The following is a 26,500-nucleotide window of genomic DNA, read 5'->3' on the forward strand; positions in this document are numbered from 1 at the left end:
TACACACAACCGAGAGTGATTTAAACGGAGCTCCGAGAAGTCTCGCTACTGAAACCTCTAAGTCCAATAACTTTGTCACCACCACGTCCTTGATGAGACGCGGCTGACCTACTTCCACACGGTTATTTTCACAAATCACAGAGTCGTTGGAAGGGAAATGATCGTGAACATCTGGTAACGAAGAAGAGTCACTGGTCTATTTCTGCAGGTCATTTGTATGCGAACAGCCTCTTGCCCTGTAGGTAAGTCATTCTCAGGGATTTTCTGGTGAAAATGGCTATTATGTGGTAATAGTGCCCCCCCTACAGGCGTGATTGGTTAAACCCTGCGGTGGTTCAAACAACGTACACTCCCGAACTCCAAAGTTGTGACGAGCTCTCTGGGTCGATTACAGGAAAATAGGTTAAATAATTATTTAAGGACTGTATAGAGCTGTGAACAATTATTATAGTGAATATTTATTAACACATCAGTCATTTCAGGAAAGATATTAATCGTTGAGAATAAAGGGCAACATTTTATCAAGCTTTTTACTACCGTTGTACACTAACTGTACCACAAAAGAAATAACAGCGGTTGGAACAAAAGAATAAAACAGAACAAATATAGACAACAAAGAAGAAGAAGAAGAAGAAGAAGAAGAAGAAGAAGAAGAAGAAGAAGAAGAAGAAGAAGAAGAAGAAGAAGAACAACAACAACAACAACAACAATAATAATAATAATAATAATAATAATAATAATAATAATAATAATAATAATGAGATGATTAAATGAAATGATGAAATGATCTTTGACATTCCACTTGAAACTGACTCAATCATTACTGACAATAATGTGTTAACTTCCCTGTTTACCTTTTTTGATTTGCAGACAAGCAGTTGACTTTATACAACAGTGAAACAATGGTCTCGGGTTTTTAAACAGTACATCAAAAGCAATATGTATAGAAAACCTTTTTTTGGATGTTTATTACTTGACAAGATATGTTTCTTACACAGTTTAAGGTCTGGTTTTCTAAAATAAAAAAGACAAAAATTAAATACTTCTGTTTGAAGAGGCACGTGTAGCTTGATGTCTGATGGATAGGATTGCAACATCATGGAGGTATTCACTAGCATCATAAATACATGAGTCCATAAGTCCACATGCATTTGTGTGCAAATCCAACAGTGCATACAATGTCATTTCAGATATTACGGATGTGCCAATATGTTATTCAATTGCAATAAGAAATTTTAAAATGTCATCTGACCTATTGTTAAACCAGAAAGGCCTTATTCATTGGTCCGAAGGGTCAGTTGAAATGAAGTTATTCCATGAGATGCAGAACACATATTGTGTTCTGTCCAGTTCCTGGGTTACAACCCTAGAACAGAATTGTTAGGCCTCTTATAACAGTCAAATGGCAATTTCAATAATCAGTGCATTCACTGATTGAAAGAATGTTTGACTGCTTTCAGAATATTCGAACATACATCATCCCCTTATATTCATCCAAAGATTAGTTAGTTTCAAAGACCAAGCAAGACATATAGTCACATTCAAATTTTCACTGCAATTTTTGCAGCAGTATGTCTACAATTGCCATTTTTTAAGCAAAGGCTGTAGTTCAAACTGAGCAGATCAAATTCCTCACATCTCAAACCAACCTTAATTGCAACTAAATAATGTGGGTGCAGATGAAGAGCTAAAGAACTAAGTATCCAAACAAAGTTTAATAGGGTTAAAGAGCAATATAAAAGAAATATAAATGAAAGGTAAATACATTTGGAAAAGAGAGGATAAGGTAAACTATTAAAAGTGAGAAAGAATTATATTTTATATAGCGAAATAACAATAAAATAAAACAAACAAAAACATTTAAAGAAACTGATTACATGAAGTTCTAGGGTAATCACATCACTAAAACAGCCAGTAGCTATCTAAATAACTGAATGAACCCTGTTCATATTTGAATGAACCCAAACTGAATAAACACAAGCCTCATAAACTGGCTAGGTCTGTAGTCACCACCACCTCAGCCATCCAATTCATTCTAAACTTAATAACTATCATACTGACTTTATGACATTTTTCTTTCTATAACAGCTCATTCTTTGTGGATAACCCCCCACCCCTCCCCCTCATTTTTGGCAGAGGTCAGGTCCAGGGTAGCGGATGCTGGTCAGCCATTTTGGTCAGCCATGGTGGAGTGGGCGGGGCTCATGGGTTGAGTAGGCTGGGTGAAGACATGTTTAGCCAAGCCAACACAGATGACAGCAACACACATTCATCAGTCAGCTAGCCACTTACCTGATGTAGGTTAGCTACGTCGGCAATAAAAAGCCAAATAATTTAGGTTAATTATAATACTGCTGCCTTATAACTTGGGATGCCTAGGTTCTCTAACTTCCTATCTAAGTGCACCAGTTAAACATTAGTAAGATGAAAAGCATCGCGAACGTCCTGTCATGCTAATCTTTTTTTGTTTCACTTTCTCGAATAACTGGATTAATTAAAATGCTGCATAAACATAGGTAGCCTCTTCTGCAAGCTGCCTTTGTAAGTATCCTCATGAGTTTTTTGCTCTCATGAAGCCAAATGAGTGTAGAAGACCTCAAGCTCAAACATCACTAGCAATCCTTGCTCTTGACATTAGGGGAATAGTAATGTGGTCCCACCAGGACACAATAGATTTAAAATATTAGTATAACTGTTTTAGGATAGCAATTTAGACATGAGTTTAAGGAATTTTAAAAGAATATCCTACTGAGTTCTTATGCATCAGTCTTACTGATTATACATAATAAATAATCTGAATTGCTTAGAAAAGCATGCTTTGTTATATCAGTCATTGTTAAGTACAGTTTCATTTTGGACAAAGCACGATTTAATTTTGTCACGTTCCATTCTCTTTTTTCAGAATACCACTGTACTCTTGATGCTGTCAAAAGGTCAGGATCTGAAATGGAAACTATTAAGAAGACTGATTGAACATGTGAAAAATGACAACTGGTACCCTCTTATGAAGCAGGTCTATTAGGGACTATTCTGCTGCATCTAAATTATATTCCCCAGATGCTGTATTGGAAGAGAGAGAGAGAGAGAGAGAGAGAGAGAGAGAGAGAGAGAGAGAGAGAGAGAGAGAGAGAGAGCGTGGGTGTGTGTTGGAGGGGAGGTCAGGGTCAAAGTTCACCCTTCCCCCTATTGCAATATTACATTGTAATTCATATCCCAGTGGTTATGACATCAGGGCAGAGGTGGTGAAATCACTTAGAGGCCTGTATTACATGACCATTATATCAGGTTACAATGTAATGACATATTATTGTGCTATAAAGGATTAATTAAATAATCCAAACATGAATGCAACCTTGGGTAATCATGACATAGAATACTTATTCATGGATATTGCTTAATACATTAATCGTATATCTTGTCTCACATCAGATTTGCTCAGGTTTACATCATACCCCAACAAAAAGTGATTTTTATGTTGAACATTTTCACAAATGAGTGGCAGAGTGCTTTTCGAAATCTCTGCAAGGAAACAGCAGCGGTGTACGTTAGAGCCGGCTGGGTCTGTGTGGAATGTTTAGATGGAGTAGAAGGGACGGCAGTGTGGGCTCCTCTTCCCGTGCGCGAGGGCAGTCACACGGGGAGAACTCAACACCCTGGGCAGCAGCGCTCTCCAGCAAGCCAGCAGCAGACATCCATTCAAAGCCGCACGGCACAGGAGGTGTTGCTCGACAGACATGTTGCTTTTACATTTTACCCACTTTCTTCTTCTTTTTATTCTACTTTTTAGGGTTAAAGAAACATGTGAACATTTTTAATGATTCATCTATTTCCTCTGTCAGTGACAATGCCGGGTAGCAAATCCTATATATTGTCTTTTGGGTGATGGCAGGTTACTTCATAATAGAACACAGCAAAGAGCTCATGATCCATGATCAGTGCGGGCCAGTAGATTAGAGTCTGGGGTGGCTAACCCTCCACTTGAGTATTTGAACAATAGAAACATAATTTTGATGTGTGAATCCTACATTATTAACACGGAGAAAGAGGAAAGAGAGTTTGCTGCAAAAAAAAGGAAAGAAAAAAGCCAAGCAAAAGCTAAAAATAATCACTGCCAGCTTTGCACAGCAGTGCAGTGAGTGGCTGGGGACCTCTGGAGTGGCAAAGCAGTGAAGAAGAGAAAAAAAAACCTGAGAGAATGTTTAAATTAAACAGTGAAATTCAACATCTGCGTTCCAAAGCCTTTACCCTCAATTTCGCATCTATTGTTGTCTTGGGTGTGTGTGAATGTGTGTGCGCACATGCGTGCATGTGTGTATGCGTGCCTTTTTGTGTGCGTGCACACACGCTTGTGAGCATGTGTTATTGAGAGATTTTAGGCACCCATTCGCACTAATCTCCATTTACTCTGCTGTCACTGTCTCAGGGATGAACTATGGCACAACTGTGGTGCCGAACACATCACCCGTACTGAGAGTTGTCCTACTTTCTGCTTGGAGGGAGGGGAGCATGTTGGAAAAAGCATATGGACTGTATATTCATTAGTACATGGATGATAAATAGATTAATTGGCTAGATTAGGCAACCAAAGCTTTGATCAGAGGGACGGAGCCAAAAAATGCATTTATTGTTTTATTGTGACTTTGTTCATAGAGACAAAATGTAATGCTGCAAACCTTGCTGTACAGTCATTCATAGGATTTACTTACAGTTACTGTGATGCTTCCAGTTAGTGTTAACAGGAGCCTGCAAACACCTAAACAATGGAACAGCAATGAAATCTAATGCATGTGGGTCTACACGCTTGTAAATACAAATAAAAACAATAGAACTAATAAGTACTATAAAATGAGTCCATCGATGTTGTCTTAGACCACTGAGTAACTACGCGAGATGTAGTTTCACTGGATTTCATCATCTGGACCCTTCTGTCCCAGTGCCACTCTATTAGGGGGCATGAAAACCCCACTCGGGAATCACTGCAAATGACAGCGTCGATTTTTGTGTTACTGCAACACTAATGCTTTATAATTCCAAAAAGCCCCCAATGAAACCACCTATTTGTGCATTTTCCATGCTTTGGGTAAGCCCATGGCCTGCAATAGTGCAAACACAGTCGATGCACCTCACTGAAGCTTATTTTTGTAAGGTGAAATATTTTTAAAATCACCTACATTACTATTATTATTATTATTATTGTTGTTGTTGTTGTTATCATAATCAACAACAACAATAAATCTTTTCAAAACGATGTTAGTTCCACATACAACCCAATTGTGGATGTATTTCAGAAGCACTTTTTTTCTAGATCATCTCTTAATGAAAATAATTAGTGCCAGGAGACAAAGGCACATACACTATAGGATCATCTTGGCTTGTTTTATACACTTTGGGAATATTTGCATGTTGAATGTGTCTTTTGTATCCTAATGTAATACAGTAATGTAATACAGTCAAAGAATGTAATACATTCAAAGAATAAAGTTTTTTAACACTAAAATAAAATAACATGGCCCAGTATTTTATCATCAACATTTAAATTTAAAAACAGGGAGTAGTCCAAAGCCCAAAACTCTATAAATTTAATTAACCCAAGCTTAGATGTGCTTTAGAGAGGAAACCCTCACACACCCAAGCATTTGAACTGTCTACACCTCCAGCTCTTGACTTTATTGTACAAAAACCTAAACAATTACAGCACGACTGCACAAACAATGAACGCGACACTTTTTTTTTTTTTTTAAGATGTCTGAATGGGCTACCGGCTGAGTCCATTTCCCAAGGCTTTTCCAGCGTTTGCACTGAATCCATTTTTTAAACTGCTTATTAAAGGCCCAGCACTGTGTGCCTGACCTTTGGATGCTGATGGTAAAGTGGCTGTGTGGAATAAAGTTTATAATGTGAGAGGCGGGTGAGCATGAATCGACAGGACTGTCGGTACTAGAAGCTGTGAAGTTTTCCCTAAAGCAGGAGAGCACGTGCCTTAATTCTCTCCCAGGAGAGCGGCTGTTGGGTCGCTCCTCTTTAACTAGGATCTGATTTAACCTTTAAAGCAAGGTGTGCACGCCCTGCTTGGTAAACATCTCCAAATACATTTATAACCGAAATTCTTAGACAGAAACAAGTCTATGTGAACACTACCGGCATTATTCATTCGTCATGTGCTTACTGTTGTTAGCGGGACGATGAGACTAGATGAAACGCGCGCAAGAACTTCTTTAACGACCGGTCGCCTTCTGCATTCGCTCAGTTCAAACCTGGCTGTACTTCTGACGCGCAGCCTGGCGTTAAACGCTTCAGGAGACGTGTGTGTGTTTGTGTGTGTTTGTGTGTGTGTGGGGGGGGGGGGGGGGGGTGCGCGCGTCCGCGCGCGCGCCCTAACACTTTCAACAGCTCAGCCATTAGCGCAGGCACGCCGCTGACTGACAGGTCGACACGGCAGCGGCGCGCTTACGTCCTTTCATGGCTTCATGTATGTTGCGCTGGTCTGTGGGGATTGCTTTGAGCGTCAAGAGAGCTCCGAGCACTGTCAAGGCTCAGTGAGAGTCAGAGAGGTGATCCAGCTAAGTAAATAACCTTAAAATATACCAGCATCAGCCCTGTCGTTGTTTTCAGACGAGAGAGGAAAAAAGGGCTCGCTGAAGTCTGTGCTCCCGGGAGAAAGAAAGATACTGAAGGATGTGATGTTATAAAATAAATTACATTTAACGCGACTTGATGTCTGTTCCGTTTTAAAATGTATAAGGGAAGTTATAGATTTGTAGGCTATAGCAGACTGTGAAGTACTTGAAATCAGAAACAAAACACAGGCAAACAACCGACGCAGCAACATGATGTTAATTAGGGTTGGAAGCAAATGGACAGTGCAAGGGTGATCTGTCGATTTGAGTTTGATTTTACTGTGGCCTAAAGTCATAAAATAGCTAAGTGTATTACAACTGTGCCGAAAGTATGCTTCAGAACAGGCTGTGTTGAGTAGGCCACATCAAATGAACGTTACCGTCCACGGTAGTTATTTACCGAACATGGCATCTCATATGTCCTTTTACACGCGAGTGCGAGCTACAGTCGCACATGAACGCGCACCTTGCGTGCCATCAGATTACACATAGTCAAAGCAAGACGTCCAGAATCGAAATGTTTTACATTCACGTAAAAGTTTTGAACATTGCGTTGATGTTTAATTCATGCATAAATTTAAAAAATAATAATAATATACATTATGAATTAGAATAAAGGATTATAAAAATCCTAATCGCGTAATGTCGTATTCTTCTGTAAGGACGTTACTTATTCCAGCAAAGTGCAGTCTCCAGTCCCTCTGCTGAATCATCTCTTTACAGATGTAATTACCAGCACCACTATTAACAGTACCAAGATAACTGCATATTAACTATTTGTATTTAAGAAACCGTTAAACCCTATTTGAAAGAGCTACATTTCTAGAATTAGGTCAAATGGCTCGAATGACACGGCACGTAAAGGCACAATACATTAGCAAAACATACATTCATAAAGCTGGATTTCTTATCGACAGCTATAATGCACAGATGTCCATAACCCTTTATTCATGATCACAATAGCAAGTTATTCAGGTATCTGAGACATGTCCTATAGTGTGACTCACAGGAAATAGCCACCTATTCACCTAAGACAATCAGAAAATACGAGAAGATTTAAACTTCATCAAATGCACCCACCACCCATTCTCGTGGGTTATAGATGACAATCGCATCAATTATCTGGAATAATTTCAGGACATGGTTTTCTGCACGTTACATAAGTTCTTGATTATATGGGCAAAATCTGCAAATGCATTTATAAGTGAATACAGAGGCTGCTTCTGAAAGGAAAAGCAAATTTGACTCATTAAAAGGAGCATAAAATTGTGTCTTTGTGCATGACCTTTTGTTCAGCATCTTTGGAGAATTCTGTTACTAAGGAGACTAGGTTTTTTCCTGGGTAGAGCGGAAAGGTTCCACGGGTATTGGGTTCCTATAAGGAACAATGCTGTTAGCTTCACCTTTCCACCACATGGGTGTAACTTAGCCTGGAATATTGTGGATCAAAGCCTCATAAACAAAGTAGGTGCAAAGGCTGTAAGAATCTATGCGATCCGGCAAAAGTGCCAAGCATGAATGAAGCAGGCTGGACTTTAGGAAGCGTAGGAGGCAAAACTGATTTTGTCACTCTGGCATACTTCCTTCATTCTCTTTCACTGGGAACTTTCAAGCCTGCAACAGAAAGGACACCGAGCTAAACGTAGTGAGCTGCTTTCCGAAGCCGTTTATCCTTCCCCTGGTCATTTCACTACAAATTTCAAAGATTTTACACACACACAGGAAAAATTTAATTTCTCAATTAGGTTTTCATTTTCTTGTTTATGACTGGAAAAATACAAGCGTGGAAATGTTCCTTTAGTGTGTGCCATGTGCTCCTTGACCTGCTGATCTCCACAATAAAGCTGCAATAGCCCCCTCACGTCCCCGAGGAGCACACCAGCAACCCGGCGCTCTCAAAGAAGCTGAGCCACACTAGCCAAAACGCAGATGTGTCCTTATGAGACCAAAGGACTGACATCAAAATAAACAGATGTGCACCTGTCACAGGCCCCGCAGAAGGGATCAATGTAGAGCCTTCATTCATATCCAACATGTCAAATAGCTGTTGTCAAGCTTGACCAGTGTGGAAATCTCTGTCCCCTTGCTCAGGCTTCCGACATTGCCCTTATGAAGTATTCCGATGGGTCGAACAGCCACACTTGATCTCCAAATATGAGTTTTGAAGATGAGTTTTCCCCTCTCGTGCTTGCAGGATCCTTTATTAGTGGCTAAGCTCTTTACACTTGTAGCATATTGCAGCAGGTTAGGGGGCTAAGCCTTATTGTCCCATATTATTGAAAATCTAGGCTGCAAGATCTGGCCCCTGGAGGTCAAGCTTTGTCTGAGCTCACTCTCCCTCTCTCATTTCTCAGGCAGCAAGAGGTAGCATTGGGGGAGGACAGAGAAGATTGAGCTGCTAATACACCCAAATCCATCTTGGTTGACTTACCACAAACTTCCTCATATCCCCATTGCTTCCTACGAGCTGAAATAATTCCTTTATGACTTACAAGAGCAGAAACTATGACTTATGAATTCAAGGCAGCCCAGCCGTAATTATGAGTGTGTCAAATGGGAGGGCTGTTTTATGAGGCGGCCCACGCACACCAGTACTTGTCATAGTATGGGGAGGCTAAATCGGAGGAAAGAGGCACATGTCAATTTGAGAAGTACGACATCTCCTCTGAGGATACAGATAAACAGCACTGCCCATCATTAGCACTGCAATAAAGTCAAAAGTATATTTTCACACTGGTTCTCTATTCAAAGACCAAAATGTGGTTTGTGATATGCAGAATTAAATTGGCAATACACATTACAGATGAACCAAATATGACAGGTTGCTTTTTGATGGACTCACATTTGCATTAAGCATGCCTATCAATATAGGCTATTTAATAATACATTTCTATTGTTCATAAAATACCAGATGAAGCACTTCTCATTTACTCATATAATTTTGAAATGAAACATTAGAGCTTGAAATAAGGTCCTGGGCAACGCTTCAATGAAACGTGTGTCCCAGTGTGCATCATGATGGGCAAGTGGCAGTTTAGAGGGGCACAGCACCATCTAGTGTTCATTATGAAAATCTCCACTGCGACTGTGTACGGTAAATTGGATTCAAACGTTAGAACCATAGACTGTGTAAGTCTGTATATAGTGTATGGTTACAACCAACATAATTAAAGAACTAACACGCTCTTAGTTAAATCACACTTTATGTAAAATATATTACTTAAGTACATGCTAAAAAAAATACATATAACAAAAAAGCTACTAGCACATGTTTTGAAGCACTCAATCTTTACAACTAATTCTGTCAGTGAAAGGTTTAAAAACTCAGTACATTTATTTGCACTTTATATATATATATATATATATGAGTACTGATATTTGTACACTATAGTTTTAATTTAGTGCAAATGTATCAATTATTTAAAGATTTCAACCACGAGTGATTTTACAAAGGGATAAACCATTGTACATAATCTGTTAGAAACGTGAAAATCTCCTCAGATTTCACAAAATGTATAGTAATCTACAGAATCAATGACCAAAATGGTCTGAATTTGTTGGTATGAAATGTTTTGGGGAAAATCAAGATATGGTGTGCATCTCCACACAACAGCATTTAGCCTGTGCTAAAGAGAAAAAGCATCCCAAACGTAGGCATGTCATTTCCTACAGCTTTCTGTAAATCACAGGGGTGGAATTAACTACAAACTACACTGTAGTAGTATCAAACTCACCATTCATGCTGAATGTAAAACCATGAAATTAGTTTTCATTTCCTTCCCACAATTAGCCTTTCCATTAACTCAGTCACATCAGTGCTAATACAAACCATAAACTGCTTTATCATGGAGCAGTACAGTACTTGTGTGGAGCAGAGGCAGCTGAGGTACACAGCGTAGTGCCATCTGGACTGGATGGAGTGCAGGCTACACCTCTCCTCCCCGCATGGCCTGGTCTCTTCAGTCCCCTGCTGCAACTTCTTTCTCCACCACCGCCTGACTTCATGATCAATATCTCTGCGTGATATGATTTATATGGCCCTGGGAGACAAACACACACACAGGAGAAACACTGATGCGTCAGAGGTCGCCTGTCTGTAGCATGAAATGTTCATTAACCCTTTGCAAACTGATATTCATATATATACACTGCCATCTGTTGAAGCAGACCCAAAGGGCCAGGGAGGTAAGATTATCCTCAGGGTCCAGGTAAACTGGTCAAAATGAGCTGTTTTAAAAGTAAAAGAGAAATTTGTAAAAGTGTCTCATTGCAGTCAATATTCATTTTGGGTGTAAGGATGAAGTTAAATAAAAATACAATTAATGCAGAATGTGCTTAGCTTTGTGTTTACACGTAATTTCTATCACCAGACAAACACAAAACTCTCAATGTTATGCATTGCAGCCTGTGACCTTGTAAAGGGAGTGATAAATGAAAAATTGAGTGAAAGAAAGAAAGAGACAGAGAAAGAGCTCACCGACTCTCCTGCGAAGCATCTGGAGCAACAGTGCTGAACACTGCCACCCTGAGCTCCAAGCACCTGTTGCAAAGCACACACAAGCAGGATTCAAAGTCACTATGACATTGTACTCAGCTTTAGCTGGCTCCCATTTCACAAGTCGAGCTGCTATTAATGACTGCAGAAAAAAAAAAAAAAAACATGGAAAGTGTGGGCTATGTTAAGAGTGTAAAGTGAAGCTAGTTTGTTCAAAGTGTGTGCTGTTTAGTAGTCAAATGAATGTTGCATTCGCCAGTCAACATCCAGAGGACTAATCCATTAAACCAGACATTTTCATTGATAATGTCTTTCCTCTGTTTGCACGTTAAACATTGTAAGTATTAACAATATCCTTGGCAGGGGGACAGTCTTTAATTGCTTGATTCTCACTGTTTACCACTGATTAGATGACTGACTGCTATTGATTAAGCACACTGACGTCTACTTTTTTTTGGCTGAAAATACTTAATTCAAGTACTTGAGGGAATTACCGGTTGTTAGATTTGTTAAAAAAGTGTAGAATCTATCTTTAAACATACATGGATCTGACTTTAGCTAATGTTCCTGCACATATTTAATCCACAAATGACTTTCTTTACACTGTAATGTTAAATATGTATTTCAAACCAAAGAGAAGTTATTAATAATGCGTTTTTTCTTAATCCCTTGCTCTTCACTGCAGTGCAACAATAGGAAAGTAGAGGCTTAGGCCTGTTTGAGTCCAGTATGAGTTTTAAGTGTTTGGAATGGTCTCATCAGTTTAGCTCCCACAATTTGATAGGTCTTGTTTTCCCAGTCTATATGAACAGAATAAATGAAATATTACGTATAGACTGAAGATGGATCAATTAAAATATCTTGTTCTGGCCCTGCGAAGTACTAACCCCAGTCCTCACTGCATCAAAGCTGCTTTTTTACGAGGGCAGTCTATGTCCACCAGTCTACGTCCACCAGCTAGACTAGAGGATGACGTGCCTCCATTGTTTTCAATCACACACCAATACTGGGTTACTTTGAGCTCTGAGACACCGCTGGACCCTCTTTATAGCACCTGTTCATCAGTTTCGGTAAACAGCGCATTCTGCGTGCACTTTGTGCCCATGACTCAGAGCTGCTTGCGTGCACTCTGACCACTAAAAGACAGCTGGCAATATCACAAGTCAAGGTGAAGAATCCCTCCAGTTTGGTGATGTGGTGCTTAGTGCTACTGACGTTTGGAGGACTGACTCGCGGAGGCTCCCATGACACCCGACAGTCTGTCACGGCACCATACTCAACCTGGACACTTCTTCCCAGTCCGGCGCACACTCTTTTCTTAAAAATGCAAACAGAGATGATAAACACACTGAATGAGGTTCAACAAAAGGAAACAAACGGTCACGAGCAAAGGGCATTATGCACAGCATCACAACCGTTCTTAGTTAGATCAAAAAATTCAACGTCTTAGTAATATCTACAAGCTAATAATAGTTCAAAGCAGCTCTCAGTTAATGTCAGTTATGTGTACAGATATGTAGCTAGCGTGCTGTTCACAATAACGACCGAGATCAATGCGACAAAGCCAGTTAAGGCGTAAACACCAAGGCGTAAACACGCCCGGTGGTCTTTATCTACCGATCGGCATTCCCTTTCCCTCTGTCCGTGGTCTCCCTCGCCTCGTCTCTTGTTCTGCAGTAGGGGAGTTACATAATCCATGGACATCATGAGCGGATTTTCTTGGCTGTCCTTTCCTCTGACCCTCAGTTACTAATAACGCCAGATCACCGTAGTTCGCGTAGTTCGTGTTTCATAAATCGGAGAAAGACACTAAAATGTAAAAAACAAAAAAAAACAAAAAAAAAAAACGTCCTTGCTAGTTTGAGGAATCAAAACGGAAAAAAAATCAACCAACCAGTCATCAATGTACTTATTTTTGTTTGTTTAAAGATGCCACTTTTGTTCCTCTTTTAAAAAATACTGAGAATATAATTCCGTCGGTTCAAAACAAAGACAACGTGGACCACACCAAGATTACTCTTTCCGCGATTCTGAAGTTGATTCCTGTTTAATTTTTCCTGTTGTGGTCATGGTTTTTAACATACAGTCACTTTATCCAATGAGGTGAGAACATGGAAAATCGGGGCTGGACGCATTACGAATAGAGCCTTTTGATTGGTGTAAGTGAGGCTTTAGCGCGAACGTGTGACCAATCGATTTAAAGTAACAGATAAATTGGATAATTTTTAACAACTAGTTAAATAACTGGAAAGTCTTCCTTGTACATAATTTGCCCGAGAAGGCTAAAAACATTAAAGAAAAAGATATAAAAGCTATACTGTTGTATGAACGTGATTCATATTTTTATATTTCTATTCACCCAATCTTGTGTTACCTTACATTTTGTATCACCAAGTACCAGGATCTGGACGTCATGTTACAATATCGAAGTGAGTTAACGCGTTAGCCGCACTTAAAATTGCAATTAATCTGAAAGACATTTCAGGAAACCCAAACATCGGAATTACGAATCCCACATTTGTTAATACAAATTTAGTTTTAGTCGTTTTACTATGATGTTTCGTGGATAGCTTAGTAATGCCTTGGTTAAACGAAAACGTGTGAATCTGTGAGCGACTGTATTTGTCTGAAAACATGGCGAACTTCACGGGCGCAACAACACCGCAGCAGTTTGAAGAACTGTTAAAAAAAGCCGGCAAGTATGTTAGATCACAAGTTTCTCTCTCTCTTGAGATCCCCTCTTTCCTGGCAAGTCTATAATTTGCCAGGAAAGCAAAGCACAAATGATAGTGTAATCGCAGTTAGTTAGTTAGTTAGTTAGCTAGCTAGGATTGCTATCAGATACTTACAAACAACAAGCATACCCACCAGCTCGCGATGTGCTGGGGTTTGATATCTACTGTTCGTAAAAGCTTCGGAATTCCACTAATGGGCTCAAGAAAGCAACTATTCATAACTTTAATCAGAAAGCCATGATTGTCGTTTTAGCAAGGTAGCTGTATGTAACGTCATAGGCACGGAGATTGTCTCTCGCTTTTGTGAAACTGAAATGGCTACTCGTCTTTTCTGGATGGCGAGTGCTGTGCAGTTTATCTTGACAGTAGCTAGTTAGATGCTTAGTTACCTTGATTTCCTCGGTTACGGGTCATTTGATCCCGTGTGATGGGTTCAGAATGTGTGCATGTGTTGACAATCTTTTATACAAACTAAAAGGTAAGGGCTCACGCAAAAATAAAATATCCGTGTTCTCTCGCTGATATCCTGGTCCTCCCGATATGTTCAGAGTGCATGATCATGTCTGCGATGGTTTTACTCCCCAACAAGTTTTGTATTCGCTAGTTCTAGTAGTTCCCTATTAAGATGTAACTGCATGTTGGTACTAAGCTTTAAACTGTATGATAAACCACCGTAAATAATATTATTCATTTGAATATACATTTCAGAAGGGCACGGAGGTAATGTTAGAAGAACCTAATTTTAACTAAATGTAACCTGCTGCATCTACTGTAGACATTTAACTGGACAGGAATAACCAGAATACCCGTGGTCAGGTGATCCAGTGCAGTGTGTGGAAAAACTATACTATTGCAATTATTTTATATACTTTATGTTTATATACTTATTGTATAGTGGTGTGAAACTGTATTAAGTATTATAGTTGCTGGAAGAGAGCTTAAATAAATAATAATCATTGTAAAAGTTTGATCTATCTATCTATCTATCTATCTATCTATTTATTTATTTATTGTTATTCATTTATTCATTCATATTGTTATTCATTTATTCATTTTGAGGTCCCTCGCTGTTGTCCATTTCTATGCACCATGGGCTCCACAGTGCAGTCAGATGAACGATGTGATGGAGGAGTTAGCAAAAGAACACAAACAGACCATGTTTATCAAGGTAAGTCTGGTAGCGACCAGTCTGTCTTTCAAGATCTCCTCGTGTCACAAAAAAGAATTAAAGCCCCCTTTCTCTTAATGGCCAATACAGTTACTAATGTCCACTTTAGCTATGCATTTTGAGAATGCTAACGTTGTTGTTGCTGTTGTTGTTGTTATTATTATTATAGTATTATTATTATTATTGTTATTGTTATTATTAGTATTGTTGTTTACATTTATATAGCTTTTTTTTCTCAGACACAAGGATGCTTTACAGACAGAGATCAGCTTTTACAATCACTCAGCCAATTTGTGCACTGCACCAGGGGAAGGGGAGGAGGTTAAGCCCATCACTGGATATACATGCACACAGTCCCGCACACACACACACACACACAGATATATGCACTCCACACACTGTAATACTGTATTAACTATGAAAACCCTCATCAAAGCTGTTTTTCAGTCTTTCGGAAATAGATGTTTTTCATCAGTCACTCAAGTTCACACTGTGTTGTAAATCAGCACCCTGAAGCAGATTTCAGCCAGCAGGCCATGTTGGGTCTTTCTCCTTTAAACAAACAAATAAAGAAATGCTTTTTTTTTCCAAACATCCCATTAAAATCTTTCCATCTGCTTTTGGCAATCTTGTGACAGCTAGTGCTGCTGCTAAGATGGTAGATGCTATGTTGCTACAGTTTTATGTAGATTGCAAATATCAATGTAGTGATTTTGATTAATTTACTTTTCCCATATTTAAACCTTTCTAGGTTACAAAATGGTGTAACCTACAGAAATATTTCTGCTTTACAAATTTGGGTTTGTGGGAATTATTTAAATTGTGTGCAATAAGTCTTGTCCCACACTGAAATTCAAGACCTGGCCCTCATTAGACTTGTGTTTATTTGGATTGCTCTGGCAAACTGACTTGCTTTTATCTGAAACAGGTTTACCTTCCCAGAGTAGGGATACCATATGATTTTTGCCTATGGCTTCTGGATAATTAGAAGTGTGTATTTCTTTTAGAGTAAACCAGAGTTTATTGTCTGTTATAGAGTGATTTGCTTGCAAATTGTTTATAAATCTGTTCAGAAACCGACTAAACAGTCACCTTAGGGCCATAAGTCCCTAAAATCAGAAACTTGCTTTTGTTTTTGTACTTCCTGTGGTTTTGATTAACGCACAGTGTACTGAAAATCATGCATGATTTAATTAGTTCTTTAACCTAAGGCTGAGACAAATTTTAAATGATTCTTTTCCCTTTGAGCTTAATTACAGATTTTAAACATAACTCTCAAGTCTGTCTTTGTTTAGACTTTATTGTGTCTGATTTAAAGCTGCTAATTTGCTCAAGGCTTTGAATGTCTTTCCCTGCCTCTGGTCCCCAAGCCCACTAGAGGGCGATGTTCTGATCAATCAAGGGTCAGTATTGCCTTTGTTCAAGATGTGGAGCAGTACAGTTAGAGCTTTGCTCATCTGAAAGCAATGCTCACAATATGGGATGACCTAAATGAGCTGGCTTGGACAATATTGTAGTTTAACCGTCTCCACTGTTGTTTGGCTTTAGCATGACAGGTTTTTTTTTTGTTTTGTTTTTTTTTGTTTTTTTTAAGCTTAATCGCTACCTCCAGTTGAAATGCAGTGAGTACAAGTGCTTGCTGATTGACCACATGGGGTTGATTTGAAATGGTGTGCCTGTTTGTCCTAATTTGGCCAGCCATTAGTCAAGTCTGTTCGAGGCATCTCAGCTGGGTTCCTCCACTTCAGTGCTCCTGTCAGAATCCCAAACTGTAGAACTGCGGTATAGGCTACTATAGGTAGGGTAACTACTGCAGTCGTCACGTTACCTGTGTGATTTATGGAGTTCAATATCTGCTGACTAAGTAAGACTGGAAATGTACCAGGTTTTTAGTGTGTCAGGGTGCTCTCTCTCTCTCTGTATCCTGCAGGCATCATTCTTTGTGTGTGAGTGCTCAGGGGAGAATATCTGGCCCTGTTTGTGCAGCTCGGATGTGAGATTTGTGCATGGCGGACTGCATCTCAGTGCACTGGATGTTATTGGATTTTATTAATTGTCCTCTCCTTGGTTGTGAATGGGAGTTATGACTAAATTAACTGGAAAACAGGAAAAGACCAAGGATGATGTGTGAATGCTCAGTAATGTGGAAGCAGAATGAAAAGTTAAATATTTTCTTTTTCTCACCCGCCCTCCCTGGCTCTGTTTGTCTCCCTCTCTCTCTCTCTCTCTCTCTCTCTCTCTCTCTCTCTCTCTCTCTCTCTCTCTCTCTCTCTCTCTCTCTCTCTGTCTTTCTCTCTCTCCCTCTCTCTCTGTCTTTCTCTCTCTCACTCTCTCTCTCTCTCTCTCTCTCTCTCTCTCTCTCTCTCTCTCTCTCCTCTCCCACCTCAGTTGGAGGCTGAGGCAGTCCCCGGGGTCTCTGAGAAGTATGAGATCAGCTCAGTTCCCACCTTCCTCTTTTTCAAGGTATGATTTCACTCCTGCAGCCAGACAGTGAGCACTCCAATAGTGGATGCCTTCACTCCTATAGTGGAACAGTGAGAAGCTCGAGCTCTTTCACAAATGTCCAGCCTGTATGTTGCTATAAATCGGTGCTTCAGAGCAATATTGCACATGGTTTAAAAGGATTGAGTGATTTTAATTGTCCTGTCAGGTATTTTGCATACAGAACTCATGATATGATGATATGATTTTATAATCTTGTTATTGATCAGTGGTGTGCAACTAGGTTGTGTTATTGAAAGCACAGTTGCAGAACGGGTGCTTACCTTACGTTCTTTTCTCACGGCAGTGCTGCCGACAAAGTTAGCCCAGTGCAAAAGCGGTGACGCGCATGAACGTGCACTGTGGCAACCGCCGTGCCATGCTGAATGTCATGGCCTACTTGGGTTCTTTGTAACATGTGCTTATAAAAGTACTTAAACAGCTCTGTCTGTGTCAAACCCTTTAGAGCCACAGTGCAGCTTCCCCGGCTGCTCTTCTGTCTTGTCCATGGTTTTGTAGAACAGACTTTCCCAACTTGGACATCAAATGTTATTTCAGGTCAGGCTTCAAGTATCGGTTGTTTCATTATAAAAGTGAGGCATGTTATTTGCAGCGAGAGGGCAAACCATATTTCTGAGCTAAATAAACCGAATAAAGTAAAGGCAGATGTCACCTCAACTGACCTGTGGCACAGGTCTGTATGAAGTGCTCTCTGATGAAGATTTGTGTGGGTTCAGAGAGGGCAGAGGCCTGTGTAGGCCTGGGAACGGCCTTAACGATTAAACACCTTCACCATGTCAGGATCAATCAGCTGAGAAATGATCAGGGGTAACCCCCCCACCCCCCTGCGCTTTGCCTTCCATTCACAGCTTAACATGCCAAAGAACCCTAGCTGCCTAGGGCCACATCTCCCTCTCTCTTTCTCTCTCTCTCTCTCTCTCTCTCTCTCTCTCTCTCTCTCTCTCCCTCTCCACATCTCTGCTGCCCCCCCCTTCACAATCTAAAGTAACAAACAGGCCAGCAGTTTGAAAAATTAATGGTGTGCGAGTCTCTCGCCCACCCCCAGTGTGTGTGTGTGTGTGTGTGGCGTGTTGCTGTTTGTTTGTTTGTTTGTTTATTTGTTTATTTATTTATTTTGGATGGGCCTTAGGGTGGTGAGAAGATTGACAGGCTGGATGGCGCGCATGCCCCTGAGCTGACCAATAAGGTGCAGCGACTGGCGTCCACTGGGGGCGGGCCTGCTGTGGTGGGGGGCGTCCCTAAAGAGGAGCTTAACGAGAGACTGAGGAAACTCATCAGCACTGCGCCCTGCATGCTGTTCATGAAGGGATCGCCCCAGGAACCACGCTGTGGTAAACGCGCGCACACACACACACAAACAAACAAACAAACAAGTTTGAGGAGGGCCCAGGTACAAAAATGGGAATTTGTGTGTGTGGTGGAAAGCATAGTGCTAAAGATGAAGGTGTTGAGACTGAAAACCTGAGCTACAGGGTGAAGAAATAAGTGCGTGTGTGTGTGTGTGTGTGTGTGTGTGTGTGTGCATATGTGTGTATATATATATATGTTTGTGTGTGTATATGTGTATATATGTTTGTGTGTGTGTGTGCGTGCGTGCGTGTGTGTGAGTGCGTGCGTGCGTGTGTGCGTGTGCATATGTGTATATATATATATGTTTGTGTGTGTGTGTGTGTGTATATATATATATGTGTGTATATGTGTATATATATATATATGTTTGTGTGTGTATATGTGTATATATATGTTTGTGTGTGTGTGCGTGCGTGTGCGTGTGTGAGTGTGTGAGTGTGTGTGTGTGAGTGTGCGTGTGTGTGTGTGCGTGCGCATGTGTATATATGTTTGTGTGTGTATATGCGTGTGTGTGTGTGCGTGTGAGTGCGTGCGTGCGCGCGTGCGTGCGTATATGTGTATATATATGTTTGTGTGTGTATATATGTGCGTGCGTGCGTGTGTGTGTGTGTGCGTGAGAGAGAGATGGTGCAAACAGCACTTCACCTCTGAGCTCTTTGATGTGTGTCCCTTTAAGACTCAGCTTGTTTGATGTGTGTCCCTTTAAGACTCAGCTTGTTTGGGTGCTTTGGACCTCTTACTGAGTTCACTTTGTTATAACATGTGTGAACATACAGTATGTGAACATGTCATAGAAGAGAAACATGTGTCCCTGTGTTTAAGAACTGGACTGGGATCATGTCTACCTGGGAATGAGTGTTTTAATGCATATGAGACCAGAGGGCTTAGATTGGATGCAAGAATTAAGAGAATTCTAGAATTTGCATTTCTGGATGAACTGGCACCGAGTATTTTCCATCCTTGAAATCATCTGTTGCAGTAATGAAAGTAGTACATGCTATTGTATTGCACAGCATGGGTGGATAATGTTTTTGTTAAAACGGCGGGTAAACGATGAAGTGAAGGTGTGCCTCCCTCTTATTTAGTGGGGTTCAGGCTGAAGAGTTCGTAGCACAAACGTTTTAGGGTGCAGACAAGGCTTCCTCATCACATGTCACTGAAGTGCTTGGAACATGCACTATACGTGCATTGTACATGTTTATTGTACAGAGAGATGCGCGTATTCACCCGCTACAGCAGGTCTGAGAACAGACTCGCCCTTTAATGTAGAAATTGCTTTGATGGTGATATACCGTTGAATGATAACCACAAATGTGTAGTGTGGGATTCATATTCTGTTTTTTCCTGAACTCTGTAGTACACTGCGAGTTTACATTTGGCGCCACTCTCTGGGTGATTGTACTGTGGTGTATGTGGGTGGGTGTGGTGTGTTTATTTACATAGTTACAAGTTTCCAAGGTTCAAAGTAGTTCAAAGCAAGTTTACATTTGTTTTTTGATCTTAGAATCTAATAAAGTTCAAAATGCATATTTCATGTTGGGCTGAGGCAGATTTAAGAATGACCGTGTGCTCCACGGGAAGATTTGGAAATGAAGAACGTGCAAGTTTGCTGCGTGCCCTGGTTTCTGCGAGCCGTTTGCAGAGGCGTTCGGCGCTGCCGTCCTGAAGGCGTGCTCTCGTAGGCCTGCTCCTTCATTCATCGCACGCCAGCACCTCCAGTCCTGTCTCATGTTTAAAGGATCTTCGACTCTTTATTCCTTTGTGACGTCCTGGCCGGAACCTGTTGCTGGAAGTGCAGCGGTAGTGTTAGGAGCCAGACCAGGCGGCAGTAGGTGGGTCAACATCAGAGGAGCTTCCGACGCTGGGAGTGATTGAAATTCTTGCTCACTTGGATGATCTCCAAATCAGCGCGATTTCACAGCGACTGCGAGCCGCTCCTGTCGAGACCAAATTGTGGTGCTTGGCTCGAGTATTTTTTTACACACGTGCACGCTCTTTTTCATCTCGTATACAGGGAGCCGACCGACCGAGATCTCAGCAAACACACTTGAAAAAAAGTACCGTTGCACCTCAAATTTAAAAAAGGTTGCCTGCTCTTGCGTGGAGCACTTCTGTGTAAGTCTTCTCCCTCTGTTTGCATGCTAAGCTGTCAGTGGTGGCGGTGGGGGGTTGAGACTTTAGTGCTGCTTGGCTCCCCGAGCACACGCAGCTGAGCAAGCGCTGCTCTACCCTACAGGGAGGTGGGAAAATGGGGAGGGGGGAGGAGACCTCGGCAATCAATCCAGCGTGTCTGCTGGAGCTAGCCTGGAGCCAGAGAAGGCAGATGGACCTCATGTTTGCTTGCTCTAATAGAAACAAGTTAATATAGTGCCAACTGTATGAGCATTACTGAGCTGCCTGCAGCCCTTTTATAATGAATTCCCACCTGAACGGGGGGGGGGGGGTTTCAGAATGGGTATTGTGCTGGGTTGGTGTTAGCCCCTGCAGTATATCACCTCACACACATCTCTCTCTCTCTCTTTCTTTCTCTTTCTTTCTTTTTCTTTCTTTCTTTGCAGTCTTTTACTTTCTGTACTTACCCCCCCCCCCCCCCCCCCCCCCCCCCCGTGTCTTAGTGCCACATTCACTAATGTGTTTGATGAATAAACGTGGAAAAAGTTCTCATCATTTTAGCTTAATTCCAGGCGCTGTGTGCGTGTTTGCTTTCCGGGGGTCATAAGGTGAGTAATTGAATGTAGAGTTACTTATCTGTGCCCCTGTGCCCTTAGCCCAGGGCATTTGCCGGCATCTTCACCCAGCTTAGTGGAGTCTGCGTTTTGCCATGGGACAGTCAGTAACAAGCTACCAGGTAGCTGTTTAGATTGCCGCTTGATTAGCTCAGCGGGCTCCCAGAGATGTAAGCGTAAAGGAGGGCCTTAGCGCTCACATCACTCCAATTCACCCTCTGCCCCGTGAGCAGATGTGCCATCCATCTTTCTGCCAGCATTAGTCCATGAATTAATGGCACTTCCAAACACGGTTTGCTTACTTATTTATTTTACTTCATGAATTTGTTCACGCCGCTTCACAACGGCCTTACTAAAGTCGCTGAATCTCCAATTTCCCAGATAATCGTATAACGGTGGTGGCAGGGTTGCGGCCAATCAGAGGTGCCCGCCTTGGTTTGACGAGGAGTCGTCATCATGCTGTGCACTTCCTCCTGACGCACCCTCTGCCCCTTGAGACGGGGAGTGCACGGGGCCGCTCAGGTGTCGGAGGCGATTGTACCGCACCTCAGGGCTCCTGCGGAGGAGTCAGGATGAATTCTGAATCAACCACGTTTATTTGCCTGGGAGAGAATGCCTTCAGAGAAAAGCGCATGAGCACATAAGCCCCTAACAAATGTTCCATACCCAGGAGAATAACTGATGTGATTGTTGTTGTTGTTTTTTGCAGGCTTTAGCAGGCAGATAGTGCAGATTCTGAAGGACCACAACATCCAGTACAGTAGCTTTGATATCCTCTCGGACGAGGAGGTCCGGCAGGGCCTGAAGACCTACTCCAACTGGCCCACATACCCTCAGGTGTATGTTAATGGAGATCTGGTTGGAGGGCTGGACATCATCAAGGTGAGAGGAACTCCCGGAGTCTCTCAGACGAGGGCAGAGAGGTCAACGTCCTGGGGTTATATACCAATAAGCATAGCACTCTGCTCTTCTGTAGCCCGTGCCCTGTATCCAGCTGCCTTTGTGTTTTACGCCGGCAAATAGAAATGATGCACACTGCTCAGTGTGCATGAGTTTACTGGTAACAATTACATTCTTATCAAGTGCTTAACACCCATATGAACTCATCTAATGCATTGTGCAGTAATACTGCGCTACAACCTGCAACCTGCACAGACAGCTGAAATACTCCTTGTTTCTATTGTGGTGTATAATAATGAAACCTTGTTAACAGCCTTGCACGTTCTGATGCTGGCTGTTGGCTTCACGGAGAGGGATCCTCCTCACACCAGTGTTGTAGGGGCCAGTGAGACACTGGCTGGAAACCATCTTGGCTTATTGTGCAGGTCCGTTGGGCTTTGGTTGGGGTTTGTTGCAAAGAGTTCAGGCTAAGGAATCCTTCCAAGTGAACAGGATAAAACATCGAGCAGGTACAGAGGACGGCGTGTGCGTCGAGGCTCCGTCTGCTCGCTGGTTTTTGCCTCTGCCTCTTGCTCTACAGTTCCCCTGGAGCTCATTCTGCTTAAAGCAAGAACAGCACCCCTGCGGAGATGGGAGGAGGACCGGATTAGATAGCAACAGTGTGGCTTCTCTGTCTGTATCCTTCTCTCTCTCCATCTCACTGTCTCGGTTTCGTGCTCTCCCCCCTGCCTCTCTCTCTCTCTCTCTCCTCCCCCTTTCCTACTCCTAAAGGATCTTCACTCTCCGCCCTCATTATTCGAGTTCACGTGCACAGACTGGTTAAATAACTCTATAGGTGTGTGTGTGTGTGTGTGTGTGTGTGTGTGTGTGCGCGCGTGAGCGTGCATGTAAAAACAAATGTAGGTGTGTATGATGGTTGAAGGTGTGAGTTCCTGGTTCAGGGATATTTCTGTATATGTTGTAGGAGCTGGCTGAAACCGGAGAGCTGGAGAACACCTGCCCTAAGGCTATCCCAGTGGAACACAGGTCTCACACACACACACACACACTCACACACACACTCACACACACACTCACACACACACACACACACACACACACACACACACACACGCATGCGCACTTATAGTTGGAAATGCCTAAATCTGAATATTCTCTTCCAACAGGTTGAAGTCCCTCATTAACAAATGTTCTGTCATGCTCTTCATGAAAGGAAATAAAGAGGTGAGGAGATTCATGCTTATTACAGATCAGCAATCCCCCCCCCCCCCCCACACACACACACAGAGTCTGCCTCTGTGTCCCTGTGGCTCAGCGCGTGTGTGCATGCATGTGTGTGCGCAGCAACCAAGTCTAGACTTGCTCTGTCCAGTTTTGTTTTGTTTGTGTTTTTATTCCATCCTGCTGAAGCAATTAGGAGATTCATTCCACAACGGGAACGCTCGTAGCAGGACTATTGCTACCAATCATAAAATGTTTAATAATCATAATATTGATGTGAAGCAAGTCTTGTTTATCATCGCTAAATGTCACCACACCGTAAACACTGTAAATACAGTGGGCACAAATAAATAAGGATGACTCACACACCAAAGAATACGTACATGATCTGGAACCATCATGAGGTGACAGTGTTAAAAAAAAACAACAACAACAGAAAAACCAGACAAATCAAAAACCCATTAACATACATTAAAAAAAAAAAACTATCCAAAAAAACCTCCAGCATCATCAGGAAATCGATGTTGGGTGCAAGTGAGCATGGAGAGAGATGGAGTTCTCCATCTTTAACAGGAGAGAAAGCCCCTTCACCCCTCTCTTCATATCATTATTGATTTCTGCAGCTTACACATGAAAGCAGTTCTTTGGAGTAGTTTTAAACCTGTCCTCCTGAGATCTCGCTTGTGCTCTCTCTCTCTCTCTCTCTCTCTCTCTCTCTCTCTCTCTCTCTCTCTCTCTCTCTCTCTCTCTCTCTCTCTCTCTCTCTATCTCTGGCACTCTCCTTTTTTCCTTCTTGATAAGAGCCTTGCTTCTTTAGTGAAGGAAACACTTCTGAAGTGTAGCCATTATGGACCGGGTTGTAAGTTGCTAAAAAGAATGACTGGCTGTGACATTGAGAAATGCTCCGATTCTTTTGAGTGAGGGGGGGAGTGTCTGGGAGATAAACCCCTGCTTCCTCAAAGTCTCCCCACTTTGCTACTCTGCGCCACACACACGCACACTCACACACACCTCTGATCTGCCTCATCTAACATGTCTTTCTCAATGCTTAGGCAGCCAAATGTGGATTCAGTCGTCAGATACTTGAAATAATGAACCGCACAGGGTATGACCGCCTTATTTTAAAAAGCTTTTTCCACATTATTTCCAAATACATTTATTCTATGACTGTCCTTGTCACAAGCTGTGAAAATCCCTGGGATCGTACATTTTTCTTCTGATTTCCTTGTTTTATTTTATTCTTTTCTGAAGGGTTGAGTATGAGACGTTTGACATTCTTCAGGATGAGGAGGTAAGGAACTACGTTTACTTCCAGTAAGGTTCCTCTGAATAGGTTTTTTATCCTGCATTTACCCAAAATCAGGTTAATTTCTTATACTGACAAAATGCCATTGATAACATGTTTATTTTTTATGAGATGTGACTTCATTTGTTTGAATTCCAGATGTGGCTGAGTTCACTGTTCTCTTTGTTCCTTCAGGTCCGGCAGGGCCTGAAGACATATTCCAACTGGCCTACGTACCCACAGCTCTATGTAAAAGGGGAACTGATCGGAGGACTGGATATTGTCAAGGTGATGATCACATCAGCCAATCACAGTTTAATCTGCACATAAACATGCATATCACTGCTAACTCTTAACCTCTAGATTTTACTTAAGGAAAGTCCCTCAGGGAATTATCAAGTACTCCTTTCAAAAAAAGATCTGCAACTGAAAAATAACCATTTACAGTCAAACTCTAGTCTGCAAATAGTAGTTGTACATTTAAAAATGTTTCTTAAATGTATTGCTTACAAACATGCCAAGGTTTCAGTACACATGTTAATGCTTTGTCTTGTGCACATCCTGCAATGGCATTTCCTCCTGTTGGGTACCGCCTGCAGTGTCCGCTTTGTCCACAAGGGGGCATATTAATTCCACATATGACAATGCAGACATTAAGGCCACAGATTCCCCTCTACAGTAATATGTCACTTTGTTGTTCTCACTGTCTGCAATCCACACCCAACTTGACCCAAGAGGCACACATGGTGTCCAGACTAACCAGCACATCTCGCGTAGTTAACATTACCATTAACACGCAGACAGAACGGCGTGCATTTACGTCCGCGGTGAACAGCGCCAAGGCCCACTCAGGTCCTGCCTTCTCCCTGTAACGGAGCTCTGGTCTGCTTCCACAGGAACTGATGGCTAATGGAGAGCTGGACTCAGTGCTTCGAGGGCAGAATTAGGAAGACGAGGGACGGGATGCGGCGAGCAGGCAGCCCCCGCGGCCCTGTGGGTGAAGGGTGGGGGTGTAACGGCGGCTGTGCTCCAGCCAGCACGTATAGCTGTTCCGAGATGAGGCGAAACACTGTGGAGACTTATAATGAATATCTGCCAAGATCCATCCCCGATATGTGTAATGATTGCTACAGGTTCAATAAAACCATTGTCTCGGTTAAACTTGGGTTGCATGGTCTTGTTTTAATTACTCTTTATATGTGTGTAGCTGCTTTCCTGTTCTGAAATTAAGTGCCAAGTTACCTCTCAATATGGTGTTTTAACACTCCACATTGTGTGTGTGTGTGTGTGTGTGATAAACAGTTTCTCACTTTTCTTGCAGCAGACACGGAGCTAATGTGTTCAGCTGGGACTTGCGCCATTTTCCCCTTTTCAGACTTCGACAGGTGCGGGGAGAGAATGGGCCCTGTTATTAAGAAGAAACGAATCATAAATATTTATCAACAGGCAGTTGGCGGCTCGATTGGCCCTCAGCCAGAAGCACAAAGTGGCCATTAGCGTC

At 41.9% G+C, this 26,500-nt stretch overlaps 2 protein-coding genes and 1 long non-coding RNA gene across 3 annotated transcripts in view; 2 read left to right on the forward strand and 1 right to left on the reverse strand.

The window, feature by feature from the left end:
• The window catches only part of LOC113579373, a 9,907-nt gene extending 4,974 nt beyond the window's left edge, over positions 1-4,933 (forward strand). The window contains exons 2-3 of the long non-coding RNA XR_003410863.2: positions 142-242; positions 2,903-4,933. This is a non-coding gene — a long non-coding RNA (uncharacterized LOC113579373). The remainder of the gene's footprint in view (positions 1-141; positions 243-2,902) is intronic.
• Positions 4,934-9,850: 4,917 nt separating this feature from the next.
• Positions 9,851-13,175, reverse strand: si:ch211-221j21.3. Its single transcript, XM_035533659.1, has 4 exons — positions 12,730-13,175; positions 12,328-12,429; positions 11,095-11,157; positions 9,851-10,657 (listed from the first exon to the last, which is right to left on the reverse strand). The coding sequence occupies exons 1-4, from the start codon at positions 12,817-12,819 to the stop codon at positions 10,625-10,627; spliced, it is 288 nt and encodes a 95-aa protein (XP_035389552.1). The 5' UTR covers positions 12,820-13,175; the 3' UTR covers positions 9,851-10,624.
• Positions 13,176-13,570: 395 nt separating this feature from the next.
• Positions 13,571-26,164, forward strand: glrx3 (glutaredoxin 3). Its single transcript, XM_027013263.2, has 11 exons — positions 13,571-13,811; positions 14,907-15,015; positions 17,404-17,478; positions 18,647-18,848; positions 22,303-22,475; positions 23,458-23,519; positions 23,660-23,717; positions 24,767-24,819; positions 24,966-25,005; positions 25,195-25,287; positions 25,896-26,164. Exons 1-11 carry the CDS (start codon positions 13,747-13,749, stop codon positions 25,944-25,946), a joined length of 981 nt encoding a protein of 326 aa, XP_026869064.2. The 5' UTR covers positions 13,571-13,746; the 3' UTR covers positions 25,947-26,164.
• The last annotated feature ends 336 nt before the right edge of the window (positions 26,165-26,500 follow it).

Source organism: Electrophorus electricus, chromosome 14 (genome assembly GCF_013358815.1).
Source record: "Electrophorus electricus isolate fEleEle1 chromosome 14, fEleEle1.pri, whole genome shotgun sequence".
NCBI classification, from domain to species: Eukaryota; Metazoa; Chordata; class Actinopteri; order Gymnotiformes; family Gymnotidae; genus Electrophorus; species Electrophorus electricus.